General features: G+C 37.3%; 1 protein-coding gene and 1 long non-coding RNA gene across 13 annotated transcripts in view; one reads left to right on the forward strand and one right to left on the reverse strand.

Moving 5' to 3' along the window:
- LOC109535398 (protein pangolin, isoforms A/H/I/S) overlaps nt 1-18,993 on the reverse strand; it is a 140,537-nt gene that overhangs the window by 9,077 nt on the left and 112,467 nt on the right. For 9 of the 12 annotated variants that reach the window (XM_048669414.1, XM_048669411.1, XM_048669415.1 and 6 more), the window contains exons 5-7: nt 9,505-9,595; nt 6,735-6,968; nt 554-734 (exon numbers count right to left, since the gene is read on the reverse strand). In XM_048669414.1, coding sequence (XP_048525371.1) covers nt 554-734; nt 6,735-6,968; nt 9,505-9,595 — 506 coding nt within the window. Of the gene's footprint in view, nt 1-553; nt 735-1,596; nt 2,991-6,734; nt 6,969-9,504; nt 9,596-18,993 lie in introns of those variants that run through there. The other 3 variants (XM_019901297.2, XM_048669413.1, XM_048669412.1) reach the window with 3 other exon arrangements.
- LOC125505497 lies at nt 9,981-14,620 on the forward strand. The gene is made up of 2 exons (XR_007282220.1): nt 9,981-10,519; nt 13,435-14,620. It is a non-coding gene; the product is annotated as an uncharacterized LOC125505497 (long non-coding RNA).

Raw genomic sequence — 18,993 nt, forward strand, 5'->3', positions numbered from 1 at the left:
AAAAGGACTAAAATTGAACGAAATGTGTCAGTTCACATTTCAAAATCAAAATGTCAAAATGTTCAGTTTCCGGATATCAGAAATATATTAAATATAATCCAAAATTTTCAGAAAGATCGTGAATCGCGTTCTACATAAAAATTTAATACGAGATCGACCGTGAATCGCCCTGTAATGACGGTTAAAGAACTTAGATCCATAATGTTTGTAAGCAGTGTAAAAAAATGAGATCCAGTGAGTTTTTCCTTTTTACAGAACTCACACTATATTTTAACTAAATAGTCAAAAATATTTCATTTGTTTCATAAAAGTGCAATTTTGATACTGTTTTGAAATCCGAACAGGAGAAATTTTATTAAATTTTTTAAATAAGAAAACCTCACTGGGAATTACTTTATTTGAAAACAGATCCGCAATATTTAATTGAAAGTCTTAAAATCGGAAAATGTAAAAATTAGCTATAAATTGGAGATAACTTTAATCGACTTTCTCTCTCCCTTTCATACTCACATAAAAATACAATGTACAAAACATACAAATGAAAATTCCTTACCCGTCGACCAAGAATTTGGTTAATGGCCGCACTCTCCTTCAGAGTACACTCAGCAACCACTTTGGCACGCATCTCTTTCATATAAAGCATAAAAGCGTTGAGGGGTTTCTTAATGTGAGGCTTCTTCTTTTCATTATCCTGATTGTTTTTACTGTCCACGTTGTTTTTGTGATCTTGAGCCCTGAAAAAAATAAACCGACTTCAAAGTGGTGCGATCTGAATCAACAAGTTTTCGTTGAAAAAAAAACATTCTGAAAAATGTGCATGAAATTACTCTAGTTGATGATTTAATACAATGCTATAAATTCGGCAAACATCTAATGGTGCATCCAGACCTGACGAGTCGAGCCTGAGCCGCGGCAAAATTAGTTTGGTCCTTCGTCAAACCACATCCATTTTCTGTAGGTGTTTTCAAGAAATTTGCCGCGGCTCAGGATCGACTCGTCAGGTCTGAGGTCTGAACGCACCATAAGATTTGTCGAAAAATAACGGGAATAATCTCGCAAGCTCAGAAGGGTGGGACGGCCTTTCTGTTCTAATCAAGCGCGCGATAGTACCGAGTCTTCATTTAAATAGAAAACGAGCGAGAATAATTCGACTAAAGCTAAGCCAAGCAAGAACGTCTGAGATAATTAGATACTAGTTATAGTCGTTCATTGTGCGTAAATCTGACTGAATATTTTAAAAAGAACGTCGTCGAATGTGACAGAGTTATCGTTTCGGATTGGTCTGATATCAAAATACACTGTTTATGATTAAAACGTTATTGAATAATTCTTATAACATAATTTCACTTTTTTCATTCCTCATTATGACAAACACTTTTATTTAATGCTATCAATGCAATGGATGGTCAGAAAATTTGGTGCCCACTTCGAAGTATCTTCGCTATTTGCAGTTAGAGAAGTTTTCCACAGCAAAAATATGAATATGCATTAATTTTCTCAATAGATACCCTACACAATAACAAAAAGCTAAAGCGGCAGCCTAAGTCGAACGTATGCAACCACCCAAACTGGGATCAAACAAGTTTCAAATCTCACCCGGGAATCAGTTTTGGCTTCGGATCCGACGTTTCGTCCTGCATTTCGTTTTTGATCAGGGCATCAAAACCGCTGGGAAACGTGTAGGTTTTGTAGGGCTTTTTTTCCAGTAAATTGTTCAAAATTCGATTAGACGAAGAACTGTTAGATTTGGCATCAAACGGAGACATCGAGTTAGGCCGCTGAGGCATATTCAGATACGGGTTGGATTGTTGTGAGTGATTCATCAATGAGTTCATATACCAGGCCGTCAAAAATTTATTGTCCAGACAACTCATGAACGAGCATAAATCAGGTGACTGTTTTTCCTTTACCGATTCCGTATTAGGTTCTTTCTGTGTCGGGCTGTATACGTTTCGGTTATACTCTGTATTGTTCCGGGACTCTTCCCCTTTCAGCAAGTAGTTTCGCAACTGTTCACTGGGATTCAGATTTTTGCTTAAATTTGTGTTTTTTGTCAAATCCAAGCACTGCTGCTCCTGCTTCTTGTTCTTCAGCGACAAATCCTGCGGAAAATCGTTGCTACATTTACTCAACTGATCCCCGGCATCATTGTTGCTGTTGTTGTTGTTGTTGTCATTGTGTTCGGGAACAAGTTTATCCACAGAAGTGTCCGAACGCGAAAAAGGGGCCACGATGGCAATGGGCATCTTCTTCATGGTTAAATTCAATGGCTCATCCGGGAAATCCATTTTCTTGGATGGTACAAATTATCAATACAGCCAAAGGAAAACCAAGACAAATCCGCGCGCCAATAGGCCGAGATCAACAAGTTTTTTATATGCCAGTTTATCACGGGAGAAAATCAATATAAATGGCTGAGCCCGTCCTTTGTTGTTCGGGTTGAATGAAAACAGACGGAGAACACGTGGATATTTCCCGTTCTAAACGACACCAAGCACAAGATCGGAAAACCGGACCTGTTTTCGATGAGAAAAAAACAAATTTTCTACCGATTATTATTCCGTATCACAGAAATGATTATACGCGGACGTGAAGAGAAACGCGGACCCGTCGGTAAGCACGATTTAATAGCCGATGATGAAATTGCCGGGGTAAAGAGGACAGTTCGGATAGTAGGTTGTTACTAGTTAGATAGAGAGGGCGAAATGCCCCGCCGTTTGTTATGTCGCTATTTGACGGATTGATTCTGCGATTTACCGCTCACTGCTGGGTACAGCGCATCCAGGGAAATTGCAACAAGTCCTCTACCCCTCGTTAATTGTTTTCCATTTTGCTGGGATTTCGGCTTCGCTTTGCCGTGCCACGGATTGATTATGACGACCTTAACGATTCTCGGCCCCACGCCAGAATAATGTAATATCATTATTCTCATTAAAATCCGCAATCTGGAATTATCAATGCTGACGGCATCTTAATTCCCTGGGACAAAATTCAAAATCCACCCTTATGGGCGCTTTGAGAACAGGAAAAATATCTACAGAACCGTGAGGTTTTAAACCCAACCGCCCCCATCCAGATTCCAAACAACTGAACTCTTTTTTCCATTCGGGAGGCTCTGGTATGTTTGTGCATTTGTACATGTAGAGGCCCCAAAAAAAATCTCCAGATAATTGGCAAGAACCAAACATTCCCCTTTTCCACACGGTGCATGAATTAAGCCGTTGAAAAAGACCTTCCATTGAACAACGACCCAATTTGGGGCCTGGTTAAAAATGCATGCTATTACGGGACGGATCTCCATCATCAAACGGAATTATTGATCATTGCCAGAAAGCGGAGATTCAGCGCCAGCGGCCACTTTCCGAATGATCTTTTGAACAATGGAAATAGGTTTGGAATTTCAATGAGGGGAACGGGCGATTCGGATTTTAGCTTACAGATGGGGTTGGATTTTGGTCGTAAATCGCCCAATCAAGGGTTGAAATTGGACCTTTATCGACTGCCATAGAGTCTAGTAGGTAGTAGTGGACATTACAAGCTTAGAGCGAATTCGTGGATGCTGCGCGATAAAGGAGGCTGAAAAACAATGCCAAATTTGACTATTTTAATAGTCTTTATTGAATTCGAAATATTAATGAGGTGGAGGTTACTTTATTAGTTAAATTACTTATGATCTCCGTAGAAAATGTCCAATGGCTCACGCGTATGGTTTGTTTGATCAGTTTTAGGTTGAAATCGAATCAGGCTATTGTCCCCAATTATACTGTGTAACACTAAATTTAATCAAATAAAGATTAACAAAATATTACTAATAAAGTAATTCCCTCAATTATTTCTTTTATTTTTACAGCACAACCACGCTATACTTGAGAGATCATTCTAAAGCTCGAATTAGTGGTCAGCATCTTTTCGATAGTCTGTCACGAGAACTATAATTTCGAACTTACAAAAATTTAAAACCGTAAGCAATTTCTCATTATTAAAAAAAACTCTTTCCTCTCGAAAAGGCGCCATAATTTTTTCTTGATCCCCTCGTGCAAATTACGTGGTTTTGCCATTGTTTTCGATAGCGAAAGAATCACATTTACCCATTACAATGACAGGACAATTATCTTTTCTCCCATTATTTATAGTACAAGAGACGAAAGTCGAAGTTACGCCACTGCATGAACGCCCGAGACGAAACCGAGGTCGTCATGCACGCAGTGGCGGTATACAATTCTTCTTGATCCTTGATGGAAACTAGCCGGGAAAAGTATAAGGTTTCGAAAAAAAAGGGATTTGAGAATGTCAAAACAGTCAAGCTGTCAGCGTGCGTGGCAAAAGTTATTACTTTCCACACGAGATAAAGAAAATTTGTAATGGGTAAAAGTAATGCTTTCGCTATCGACAACAGTGGCGAATGTACGTACTTGCCACCAGGGGTCAATAAAATGAATGTCTTTATTCTATGTGGAAAGTAATAACTTTCGATACGCAAAAAAACAGCCGACGGAAAATGTTGTTTTTCTGGCATCAGCAATTTTTAATTTCATATAAAATGAAAAAGATATGTTCCAAAATTTCAAACTTTTTGCCTTTTTTGGACACGTAATTTTCACTCATTTGCCTGCACGTGCCGCAAAAGGGTTTCAAATATATTTCGCACACTGCTGAAGGGCTTTGAAATAGTATATCTCACCCCATCTGGCCGTGGCTCTGCCAATTCGAGAAGTTCGACTAGCATTTCCAACCCCCCGGTAGCTCTCATTGTTAGGCCCTTCGGAAAACGACCGCTAGAGGACTGAAAGAAGCGTCCAGTCAATAAAATGTTTGATATTTGAATTCCTGCCCTTTCCAGAGCGTGTTTCGGCTTGCTCCAGGTCAGATGTCGCTATGGCTACGAGCTAAGAATTTCCCGCAATGTTCCGTTTTTTCCATTCGATAATAGTAAATTGTACGCAAACCGCTCAATAAATCTAAGCTATTTGACAAGCCAAGATACACAACAAAAGGCTCAAACCCAATCGAATAGTGGCATTTTGAGCTTGCCAACGGGAGGCTGTTATTGAATATGCTGATTTATTAGTCACTTAACTATGGCTTAGGCATTAAGGCTTTCTTCGGTGAAGGAAGTCCTTAATGCTTTTCCTTTTGTTGGATTTTGTGCTCATAGTAATGGGCAGTAGAGGTTTTCTCGGAAGAAAGCCGTATCTTCGTCCGTCCAACCTTTTGAATATTAAGATCGTCGACAGCTCTATTGCTTTGCTTTGATTTTGTCATATGCGTTTTGGAATATTCATATACCCATTGTAAAACTCGTGAATTTTTCGTGGTTTCAAAGACTTTCTTGCCCACGTTTTCCAAGCACCAAGTTTCAAGCAAGATTACGCCTTAGAAGACATTCTTCTCTCATCAGTTACAAGTAATGGTTGGTTGTCATTATAATTAACATGTTGATGGGGATTACTTGTTAAAATGTATCCTGCATCCTTAGAATAGCGCACACACACTCGGGAAAAAAGTCATTTGTAATAATTTAAGTCTTGCTCAGACAGTGGCTAATAGATCTTAATAAGTAAATTGGTAGTGTTGTTTAGCAGTCTCGAATGCGTTTCTTAAACAGACAGATTAATAGTAATTAGAGTTTCTTGCGCTCTGTGGAAATATGGGAGAATCATACTAATTCCAGATTATTTCATTTAAGTCCTTGTCGAGTCTGGTTAGGTACATAATACGCAAATGTAAGCAAATTGCATATTTCCTCCTTGCACTTTGCATGTGCATTGCTTGAAGCTTATTTTGATGCAGACCGTCATTATTAACCACTAAGCGCGATTGATTAGAGATATGTGGAACACACATTGCAGATATGCCACTAATAGTGCCGCCGTTAAATTGACATCTGCACGTGCGTATTTGCTTTGTAGCAAGGCGTGCACTAATAAGGTTTGTGCCTGCCGTTATTTGTGCACTTTTCATAGGTGGCACAATTCGATTATCATTTTACTCCGGTGCATAATCCCTTGATTAAGCACTTTTCAAATCGAATTTATCCAAGATACACTTTTAAATGATTCATTTATCAATCAACGGAAAAGAATTTCTAGATCGCTAAACAAACAGAGACATATTAAAATTAAATCCCCACAAGGCCTTATTTTTGCGGTTCCCATAACACTGCAATGAAAGGTAAATAGTGCCTAGCAGTATTAAGTACAGCCTGCAATTATTAGTGAACGGGCACTAAACATGTTCTTTCATGTCTCTCTATTACCGGTGTTGTTTTTTTTGTTAAATTTCCACTATTTCCGCAATAATTGGTTAATTCATTTCCCTGGCAATTTTCCGAGCCGGCAAACCGCAATCGGATTTTTCTGATTGGAAGAGGAAATTAAGTCATATCAGGCCGAGACGCTCTCGGCTCGATTGGCCTGCGCCGTCTTTCCCGGGGAGCCCCCTGAGCGGCCCCTTAATTGCCGCCCCGCGATAATCCGTCGCCAAGTTCGACGAGGGCGGTCATGCGGGGAATGAGATCCAAGATTGGTTATCGGCGTTGCGGCCATTGGCCATCGGTTGCCTGGACAACCGCTGCCTTCCCCAAGTATCCGAAGGGCCAAACGATCCACGACCCAACAGCAAACCGTTCACACGCAATTGCTTTAAATATCAACAGAGCAAAACCAGCAAGTGCTAACAAATAAATCGAAGAGCGAAAGGTACTAAAACTAAAAAGAAAAATTGATGCAACCTACCTGTAATATGCATCATACCTGTTATTGATATCAGGTAATTCCTGTTTGGGCCCAGGTGTTACTATGGCAGGGTGGGATCCGAGGTGTGTGGGATGAGGACCGAGTCCTGGATGTGACTGGATTAGGCTGGATGGTGAGAAACGGTGATAGAAGTCCGCTGGGCCGGGCAAAGCGCTCGGATAGGGACTTCGAAAACTCGCCGCTCCCGGTATCGGGTACATGCTCGGCGTATGCCTAAAAAAGAAACATAAACTGTTCTAAAAAAGTGAAATGACACTAGACCTGGGTAACTCAGTGATTTTTTAGGAGTTGGCGCAGTGCTGCGCCAACCCAACGCACCGGCGCAGCAACTCTATTCCGTTGCTGGGAAAATGTTGGTGACTTTTTTTTACTTTTTTTAGATTTATTTTAAAGGCAATACAAATGCCGACAATCTTAAGAATATTTTCCGCAAAAAAAATGAAATAAATTTCGAATCCTTCGTCGCTTTGTAAAATGTTTTGAAATCCGTTTCCAGCTTCGAATTTGGAATAAAAATTTTCTATCAAAAAACGAACAAACGAAAGTTTATAACAGACTATTTGGAAATCTCGTCACCTCCATTCCTCTGAAGACTGTAGAATTTGTTAAAGAATGCAGTTTGTTTAGTTTTGACTGATTTTTTTTGCTTTCCTTTCTACTCAAAAACACTCTATTTTTAGAGTTTCACTTAAAAATACTGACGACCTGGAGGACTTTTACGCGAAAAATTACAAGATAAATTTATAGCTTTTTAAAAATGTCTCAAAAACTTCTACCGTTTTTCCCGAAAACCAAGGTTTTCTCCAAAACCGATCACAAAACTAAAAGCTTTTAATCGAAAAAATGTAGTAACGTTTGACAATGTAGTAAAACGTTACTCTACAAAAATGTTAATAACCCTTTTTTAGATGTGAAAATTCCAGTCTCGGGTCTCGTAAAGCTTTAACAAATGAATTATAACTCATTAACCGATGAGTTATAACTCGTTAACTCAGAGAGCGGCAACAACTCAATAGCGCAACTCAACACAGTTTTTCCCAGGCCTAAGTGACACATTTTCGGGGCACGCTAAGAGCATTACTAAGTGAATTTCCTACACTTGCATCAACGGGCACACGTTAACTAGAGTTTTTACCGATTTAAAATAAGGTTGAGTAAATATTGAGGGCCCAGATATGTACTTTATTTTGGCTTTTTTTTTAATTTTGGAAATTTGGAATTTTTTCAATTTCGAACGATCGTTTAAAGTAGTGATTAGCAAAATTGATCTTGATCTTGCTTTTCTACTCGAAAAGAACATTTTGTGTGGAGATTTTTTACTTTATTGTGTATTTAAAGTGGTGACACAGGTGTGCATCTGTTGAGAACTGAAATTCTTCTAAGTGAAGGTTATAAGAAGAAAATATTTATTCGACATGTGCAAAACTGAAACTTTGGAGAAAAACATGTTCTCTATTGACCGAAAATGTTTCTAGGCGTCTCGTAGGCCTTCAATGGCCTCTTTAGACTTTAATAATTAGAGCCGAGAATCATCAATAGAGTTTAGTCCTAAGAAAGCAACAATACTAAGACGATTAGTCATATTAAAAATATATGTTTTTATGCACATTTGTAAACAGTGAAACTTCAAGTAGTAAATAAATATCGCTAAACAGTTTCCAGTAAACACTTTAAATATTGATCCAATGTCTCTTCGCAGAGTCCTGAAATAAGTTGATTTATAAACAGTAAGATTGCGAAGATATTTTAATTCATTATTAGATTATAGATCAGATCCGAATCCGAATACGGCACAAGTACTTAAAGTAATCCAATTATTCTTTGCCTTTGAGCCTCTTCGAGTAAGGAGTAGTTACTTTTTGAAAACCTCCATCCAGTACTCATACTTTTTTCATAACCCAGCTAGGTTAAACGACCGATTCACTAACCCATCCCTCGGCGCTAGTAAATCCACTTGATTACTATAATAGTGTTAAATTGATTCTTTGAACAAATGTATTCACCCCTCAATCGTCACCCCTGTAATGGACAATAAATAATCCCTAATAATCCCTAATATTGCTCGGTTTTAATTCACAATAGAAGTAGATAGTATGCATGCAATTGTTGGCTAGTGATATGCTAATCATTAATTGCACAGCTATTTTTTTAGAAAATACGATATTCTAAAGATGTACACAATAAAATACACTTTACATTAACGTGCCTTCGATTTCTTGTTTTCAATTTAAATTAAGTAAGTAATGGAGAATTATTTTTTAAACCACTGAATTTTAAAAAGTTAATTGTTCTAATGATGGTTGTTGTTCACCGCTTAATAGACGCTATTCTTGGAAGATACATTTTGTATGTAAATCACTTTTTCGAAGAGGAACTGGCAGTGGAACTGTTTTAAATACAGTACATTCAGCTTGATTTGCTCTCGATTTGAATAGAATACATGCGCGAAAAATCGATCAAAAACATTCTAAATGCGAATTGGATAATTTCTAGTTAGTCACTTATTGCATTAAACAGTGTCTCTTGAGTGAATGCAGCACTAATTTACATTTAACCGTGGGAATACGATTTAAGTTTTAAAAATTAATAAATAAGAGAGGGTGTAATGCAAAATGTTTAGAAAAGTATTTGGACCCAGATAAGTGGTAATAAGGAGTTACACTCTTAGATAGCTGTCCTCTGAAACCGTACTGTTCTTATTTGTATGGTTGACGGAACTAGCGAGGTAAATAAGTAAAAATACGCTTACCATGTGGCCACTTGTGCTGACATTTCCGGACTAAGCATGGGGTACGGATACTGACCAGTTGGAAATGAATACATTGTGGGGCGAGTGAGTCCTGAAAATAAAAAACATTTAACAAATCGTTATACCACGCAAAATAATTTGAAGCTATTGCCAGGCTTAAGAACAACGGTAAATTGACGAGACAATGCAAGTGGCTAACCTGAGAACATGAAATGTAAAGGTCTGAAGAGTCGCCATAATCTGCGAGCCCTGGACTTCCAGGGCTCCACCAAACTTTGATGAGTTCTACTCATTTTTCGGAATCGTATATGTATTATCGGCTTTCGCTGCCACGGTCAAATGTACTAAATTTTATTTCGGTAGTAAAAGCTTTAACGGCGAATTGTGCACAAACACTGAAACTTATCGGGCGACATACCGATTTATCAAAAAACGTACCAGCAATAAAAAAAATTGAAAATATGAAGGCGATGAAAAGGGCAAAAGAAATAGCTCTACTTCGAGCTTCAATGACCGCGTTCACCTTCTAGAATATTTTATAAATTTGTTTTTCTGATTGAAAATGTAGCTAAAATTGTTATTTCAAGTGGGCAGTACTAAGACCGCTTCATCTGGATGGTCAGATTTTCGCTACGGAAATGTGATTGGAAAACGTTAATAACGGATAAATTTTTATAGAAAAGTCTCTAGTAAATAATCGATCCCCGAATTTGAATACTTCAAGTATTGTATAATTTTTACTCAACAAACGAAAGGTATGATGATAGTCGTAAAACAAATAAGTGAGAACTGAAAGAAGTGCAAGTAAAAAAAACAGTTGAAACAAAATCGAGACAATAAAAAGCTTCAATTTCAACCCTTTACCTATACACTTGCTAATGCCGCGTCCCGACGAGCGCAACAAAGCAGTGACGCGAACGCGGCTGCAAAGTGCTTGCAGCGGCTGTTCTTTCGATCGTGGTCTCCACTGAAAGCCCACGCGTTTCCAATCTGCATGTTTTCAGTACACGCAAAGGTAAATAGTCGTCCAAACTGTGGCAAGGTTCCATTTATTGTGCCGTCGAAAAATCTTCCATCCATGGTAGATTTTTCGACGACAAACTTCCGGGGCTTCGCGCTCGCTTTCGTTAGGTCTGAACCCGGCCTAAAGAAGCTTGCTTTTCGCTAAATAAACCAAAGAAAACTAGCATTTAAAATTGGAGTTATATGAATCTTCAGTAAGTTAATGTGGTTGACCAGCTAAAGTCCAATAAAAACTGACAGTGCACCCCTATAAACACTATGCCGGCTATGAAAATAATTTATTATTAGCAATTAAAACGGAAATGCGATGTAAATCATCTAAAATACAGCTTATTTGGCGTGAGCTAACCTCTAAACGTAGCCTACCTCTAAACGACTGTAAGGCCATAAATAACCAAAGAAACATTTAATGTATTGAATACCAACTAGGATTTGTTGCTCTCGCTTAACTGCAGGATTTTATTGTTGTTTGAACAATTAATGTCTGAGCTTATCAATTAAATTCAGCAATTGTTAAAACGAGCCAAAATTCTCCTGCGTCAAATTATATACGGAACGTTGGGCGCAAATAAGGGCGTCGTTGTAGGCGCACCACGAGGTCCGTTTGCACTTATGCGGTTTTAATGACCAGCAAACGCCCTTCCAATTCCACTCGTTCCGTTAATACTTTTCTAATACCGTTAATGAAGAGCAGCCACAAGATTATACAGATAGAATTTCAAAATTTTTCCTACTTTGCTACTAAAGTAATAAAACAGTATAAAAAACTACTTTTCTACTTCAATTAAAAAGTATTTTCGATATTGAGACCAAATCCAAACAGACGCTCAGATTTAATTGATAACCTGCTCAGCTCCAAAATGAGCATCGCTCTTTAGCGAAATCCCATCATAATCCGAAAGTTATTAAAAAGACATGCTCGTCTTTCATTGTGTTGAGCCGCATGGCATATTAGAGTTCCGCTAATGTAATTGCCGACATATTAATAAATGCGTCCCAAGTCCGAGGCTGTCATTGTGAACATGTCAATATCTACATTGCTCAGATCAACAAGTTTCCATTCAAAGGCAACGCGGTGTAAGGAGGCTTTTGTGTTGGGGCCCATCGCCCCCAAATTTGTATACAACCCCGGAAAACTGATATCAATCGGGATGTGTATCGGGAGTTCCGCTTTTGTCCACGAATGGGGCTCGAAATCGACTCGGTGAAAGGTTTGCATCATCAATTTTCGAGATTAGTTCGATCGGAAGGGTCCGCAGAATACATGTTCTTAAATGCACTTTGATTAAACTTTAATTTTTCACCGGGGGTGGTTTGCATTCGGCTCCGAATACGGTTTTGAGCACTTTACTTCGCGTATTCCTAGATACACACATACTATTTTATGTGCGAACTTTAAACACTTCTTCAATTTCTTTGTAAGTGGAAATTTCTCAAGAGGTCCTACTAAACAATCAACTCAGGTTTAGTCAAGAATACGCCGCTTTTGAAATAAATATTCATCTAAAACACGTATACCTACGTAAAGTGAATGGTAATCAAAAGGCGTATACGCCGCTGCATTGAATACGACTGCTTTTATACATGTATATTGACCGATATTTAACTAGCTCATAACCATCTACTCATAAGTGATCGCTTTATGAAATAGTGATAAGCGAGCCTGCGGTGGTCTTGCAAAAAATGCAAGACTTTAATATTGTCCATAATGTTAAATATGTCCTTAGCACGTGAATATATATGATAAGAAAAATGGACCGTTTTAAATGCGCAACGATTCACGTTGTGAGAAAACATACAATTAGAAACCAAAGTACACCGTAACTGAAACCGAATCAGGTGTACATGGAAACATAAATTAATACTGTTCAATTTTTACAGAATCCAATAGACGAAGTTAAACACATATAAGAATAATAAGTAAACTGGAGTGAGGGTATTTTCTCCATCATTGCCATTTTTTCATATCTTGAACGTAAAACGTAAAAGTTTAAAATAGTTATTAAAACGTTTGTAATTTTAAGAACGACGCCTCCCATATCACGATACACCTGTTTCTGTGTATCGTGGACGAAATGAAACGTTTTGGGCGATTCTGCAATTTCAACCGAAGACAACACACTTTCGAAAAATATAAAGATAAATACAATTTTTTAAGTCCTATGGTTTCATAAACTTACTGTTTAGCAGCAAATTAAAAAAAAATGGAAATTATATTCACGATTATTTTGATGTGAACAATGTCTGATGTCGAAGCCCTTTAAATCGCCACGACTAGATGTGAGAATGAAAGAGGCAATAATGGTGTTTTAAAAGTGTGATATTAATTTCATCAAAATCGCCCCTGCGACTTGGATGTGAATGAAACGAGATAACTGCAAAATAATCGAATTTATTAAGTTCAACCAGGCATTAATCAACTAATTTTAATGTTTTTTTTCTTCTATATAATTTGCTCGTAGTGGATCTTTATGGCGTGAAAACAGGCAGGACTAATTTCTTTTGTGCAGCAACCTCTATTAAAAGACACAAATCTTAGTGAATTTATATATCGCCAGTTTCCATTATTTGGACGCTCCAAGCCCTATTAGTTACTATATTGGAACGATTTCATAACAGAACAGATAAAACTGGAAAGGGTAAATAATTTAAAATACGGGCCATATTTAGAGGGGACAGACATTTTAGTTAAATAAACGACAAGACAGTTGGTAATATCAACTTGGTTCTTTTAGAGAGTTGTTTTTCAAATTTGTTTAAAGTATGCTTGATTTTTACCAGTTTTATTCTGACAGTTGGTTTTGAGATCCTTTGTTCTCGTAATTAAATTACTATACAAGGCACAGAGCACCTTTCAACTCAATTTCACTAGTATAATTTATTTACAATATTTCATTTATTTTCCAGTCGAGCCTTCAGACTGGATCTTCTGGATCTTCGATGTTTTCGTCGTATGATCAGCACCAAAACAAGTGCAAGCCGCCGATTTTCCTTCTTCATTACAAATTGTCCGAGATAGAAACTTAATATTCGCGAACAGCAGCGTTCAAAAATATGTTTTACAACAGAAACATAAAGCGACATCCTCGTTACTTAATTAGATTCGTTAGAAACAAAGTTTGCGTTCTGTAGGTTATATATCTCTGGTAATTTTTCGCAAATATTTCCACAAAAAAAAACAGAAATCAAAGCCATTACTTAATGTCGCAAGATGGGGAAATATTATATCTCCACATGGACTACAACTACTAGAAAAAGTCCTAAGGAAACTTGGCAAATGGAAAATTGCACTTTTACTGTTGTTTACTATTCTTATTGTTTATAGATATAGAGAAAACTTTGAATCCTCTTTAACTAACTAATAATTAAGTCAAATTGAAACCTTTGCCTAATGGCGCACTATCCGCTGAGTGACGACTACTTTTGCTTTAATCATGCAGTTAACCGTTTTAACTCACTTTCATATAATAATATAAATATAATAATAAAAACGTTGTATGTGTAATGTTTTGGACAAACATTGGTAAGAATTTGAGGGATTCTTGAATAAATCGCAAGTTCGTCAGGGAATTGCGACTGAACGGCATGAGATTTTTGTACTTTCAATGTTCTCAATCAACAGATTTGTCCACCAAGTAAAAGCTCAGCCAGCGTTTCTAATTTCATTCAATTTTCAACAAGAAAAACGCTTGGTTGCTCCAGAAATTCTCCACAATTTTTGTTCAAAGGCTGAACATCGTTTTTTTCATTGTATGAAAGTGAGAGATGAATATTTTAAACAATTATTAATTCATTAAATGTTTTACTCTAAATTAGTTAATTTAAATTAATCAATTGACTCAATGATTAATACGAAATTGTCTTTTACGGCAAAAGATAACTTAAAGATTGATCTCAACACGCAAATCTGAATATTTTTGAAAGTAAAAAAAGGGACAAGTGGAACTGAATGCTTTCAGAAGATTGTGATTTGCTCTTGGGATTTGTGATGCAATCTGCGTATTGTACTAATATCAGTAGTATCATAATATTTCACCCTGTCCTTCTAGGAAAAAGTGTATGAATGTATTAAATAAATAAATATTAAAGTGTGTATATTTATTTATTTTTATTAAGAAAACAGATAACAGCGATTGAGCACTCTCTGTAGTGAATATAGAGAACTTATACCCGAAAAAAAGAGACAAGCGCCCTCTTTGGTGGATAACATGAACTAACTTGATGATTGACAAACGACCTCTGAGGTGAATACATCCAACTACTAACATATGTAGCCCCGTCTGTAGTGAATCCGTCGAACTAAATTTTACAACGGCGCCCTATAGTGAATAAATCAAACTAATTATCGAAAGCAGCGCCCTCTGAAGTGAATAAGTCGTACTAAAAACGACAAAGCGCCCTCTGAAGTAAATACGTCGAACTGAAATCGACAAAAGCGCCCTCCGAAGTGAATAAGGCGAACTAAAAGCGACAAAGCGCCCTCTGACGTGAATAAGTCAAACTAAAATCGACAGAAGCGCCCTCTGACGTGAATAAGTTAAAGTAAAATCTAGGAAAGCGCTCTCTGAAGTGAATAAGTCGAACTAAAAACCGATTGATTGTAGTCCGACTTATTCACTGCAGAGGACGCTTCTGTCGATTTTAGTTCGACTTATTCACTTCAGAGAGCGCTTTCCTAGATCTTACTTTAACTTATTCACGTCAGAGGGCGCTTCTGTCGATTTTAGTTTGACTTATTCACGTCAGAGGGCGCTTTGTCGCTTTTAGTTCGCCTTATTCACTTCGGAGGGCGCTTTTGTCGATTTCAGTTCGACGTATTTACTTCAGAGGGCGCTTTGTCGTTTTTAATTCGACTTATTCACTTCAGAGGGCGCTTTTGTCGATTTTAGTTTGACTTATTCACGTCAGAGGGCGCTTTGTCGATTTTAGTTCGATGTATTCACTTCAGAGGGCGCTTTTGTCGACTTTAGTTTGACTTATTCACGTCAGAGGGCGCTTTGTAGCTTTTAGTACGACTTATTCACTTCAGAGGGCGCTTTGTCGATTTTAGTTCGACGTATTCACTTCAGAGGGCGCTTTTGACGATTTCAGTTTGACTTATTCACGTCAGAGGACGCTTTGTCGCTTTTAGTTCGACGTATTCACTTCAGAGGGCGCTTTTGTCGTTTTTAGTTCCACATTTTCACTACAGAGGGCACTGCTTTCGATAATTAGTTGTAGTTATTTACTATAGAGGAAGCCACAATCGTCTTAATCAGTTCAGACGGCAGCACAGTGTTTACAGGCCGTATTCACAAAGATTTTTAAGATATTTTTAAAATTTGACTCTACCGTTTTCAAGTTGTGAATATAACTTTCTTAGATCGTTCCGTGCTGATTTTCGTTGCCCCAACTGTCACCCACAATTATGCAAAGTGTTTTCAACTTTTTGGCGCTGCTGGAGCGCTCTTGCATTTGGTCAGTTGAGTGAAGAAAAAAACAAGTGTGATGCAGTAAAACTGTTCTTTATTGTTCCATTTTATATGCAGAAGAAACAGGCCTAACTGCCGTTAGGTCCAGCTATCGAAACGCTACCTAAACGACACACTAAATGGAAGATGGAACTTGGTTAATGAAGAAGGCGATTGGTTTATTAGTACGAATAAATAAACTTAAAACTAATAACTAATTTGGAGTTAGATAATATTATAATCTCACTATAAACATAATGTACAGTCACATTATAGTAATGAATAATATTGTTCGGCAGTTTGATAGCTGCGAACTGATCTTATACTCCTATAATTTAAATGCAGATCCATAACTATGGAATTCAAAAGATTCGAAACAAAACAATTGCTAGTGCGCTCTTTGCAATAAAATATTATTCAGTCCACGGTAAATAATTTCAAATAGCACATGGAACGAAGAAATTTGAACTATAAACTTAATAGCACAATCAAAAATTAGTAACAGACAATCTGAAGGCGCATCTGAGCTATACCTACTATTCTGAACTCCGTCTGACCCATAGCAACTCCTTATACAAGGTGTTTCATAGCAGCAAAGTTCTACAAAGGTCTCATTGAGGCCTGATTTCCAGTAATAGCCCTAAAAGGAATATTCCGGAAGATGGAACGATGTGGTCAACCTGGGATAATAAAGCTTTTAGGCTTATGAATCACTCTCTGCTTTCGGGCTCGACCGATTCAATTATATTGCGATTTTTCAAGTTTTTTTCTTGAATTAAGTGTGCATTTACTGCTGCGAAAGAATGCAAGAGGTACATGACAATTGTGCATAATTCGATTTAAGGCCGATTAACAGCAATCTGACCACAGGAAATCGTAATTGGGTAGTATAGACTTTGTAATTTAATTGATCATTATCCCGTTTTGATCGGCCGTTCTGTGCTTTCTGGTAGTACACTTGTCAGTTCATTGGTTTTTATAATCGCGTTCGACCGTTGCTCGATGCAGAAAAAAAGCTGAATTACAACCACAGTCACTCACTTATTATTGACTGCAGTCGAAAATCCGTTTCTTGGGCGCACCAAACCAATAAACGTGATTGATGCCAGTCGAAAGGCAGCAAATTCAAAGAAAATAAATAGGAGAGTCTGATTCCAATGAAAAGTCACCTAAAACGGGCACTATCAAATGACAAATGTAATAAAGGAGCCTCGCTCGCCATTAGAATAAAACTCCGGCAAATCCGCATGTAATTGTCATTTTGGGAGAGGGTTGAGAGATTCAGGCGTGGAGTAATATCATCCCTCGCCTTTATTCCAGGCACACATTTTCCAACATCGTGAACACGAATAACGGACGCCATATCTGATTTAAATCGGTATGTGGGTTTTAATTGATTTTCCTTTCAAGTTTTCCGGAGTCATTGTTTCAAGTTTTGTATATGGACGACACTTATAATTAATACCTCACCCGCAATTTCGCTCTGGCCTTTGTCAAATGAACTGGATTTTACAAAATTGGTATATTTTCATCAAACCTAATTAATTACCGGCAGTTCTGACTGATCAAAGTATTACTAGACACACACCGTTGGTAATTAGAAATTGAAGTCAAACAGACACACTGTCCCGACCCATCCATCTACCGGTTTGGTTCGGGGCCATTACTCGAAAATAAATAATATGCCCTATTAGGCCCGGCAGGGAACGCGGCAAAGAAAAATCAACAACGGGAAAAACTAAAGAAACATTCTGGAACAGGGAACAGAGGAAAATTAGGTTCGGTGAGCGGCGGACGAACGCAGCAGCGCTCGTTTTCGCGTATTAGGGAAACACTTTTCGCCGCCCTTTGAAGAACAGGCGGTCCTATGTAAATGAACGTCATAATTAGGATAATGCAGCCACTTGCGGATACCTGTTTTCTCAAGATTGGTCCAATTTAGCAAAAGATCTTTTTGATCCTCCGGCTCGTTTTCAAATTGTCCTTATTTCGGTATTCGTCGTGCAAGGATAAACCGTTGAATATCTATCTGTAGCATATTAATATAGAGGTGTACTTTTCACCCCGTTTAGAGAGCTTCTAGACACAAGAAGTCTAGGAGAAATTATTTATTTATTTATTCATATAAAAATAATCTTTATTTCTTTCGAAAAACGCTTTCGACTAAAATGGTCTTTCTGTTCTTGCGTTTACATGTATGTGGTTTGTTAGCTAAAAAAGTTTATAAATAAAAGATAAAATTAAACTATATATTATACTCCAATATATACTATATACAGGGTTATTCACGCTATACGGTACGGACGTTTGCTGCTAAACCGTTTGATTTTTAAAAAGTATTATTTTATGAATTGTCCGACGCCTACCGAGCGCACGTTTTAAAAATATTTTTGTAATGTACAGGGTATCCCAAAGGCTCTAAAGGTATCAAAGTTGCGTTTTTTTAAATGGAACGTCCTGTATATTATTGCATTTTTGGATTCGCTGAACAAAATAAGTGTCTCTTTTAATAAGGTTATACCTAACTCTTAAGGTTTTTTAAATAATACGAATTTAAACAAAATCTAATCTAATTTTCACGTATCAAATACTTTAGAAGTATTTAAGTTATGTAAGCGTAATTTATAGTGGAGTGTAACAAGATATACTATTTTATATCCCAATGATAATAAACTTACCATGTTATACAGGGTGTCCACAAATTTAAACTAATCAAATAAGAACTTTAAGTGGCTCTAACTTGATTAAATTAAATACAACCCCATATTTTTTAACTTACCAGAAAATGCAATTTTTAATTACCTATCGAATGGTATTAGGATGTTAATAGCTAAGATTTTGCCCTTTTACAAAATACGTCAAATAGTCGTTCTGTGCACCATTTGGTGTTGTTTAATTTAAGGTTCCAATGTATCTAAGTGGCCTATGCCATTTACACATGTCAAATCATTTATTTTATTTGTCAGTTTAGACTGCAAAGTCTCTTTTTGATAGCTAGAGTGGTATTGTTTTTTGT

This window comes from Dendroctonus ponderosae, unplaced genomic scaffold, assembly GCF_020466585.1.
Source record: "Dendroctonus ponderosae isolate FM_Combo_2020 unplaced genomic scaffold, Dpon_F_20191213v2 Dpon_F_20191213_8, whole genome shotgun sequence".
Taxonomy (NCBI): Eukaryota; Metazoa; Arthropoda; class Insecta; order Coleoptera; family Curculionidae; genus Dendroctonus; species Dendroctonus ponderosae.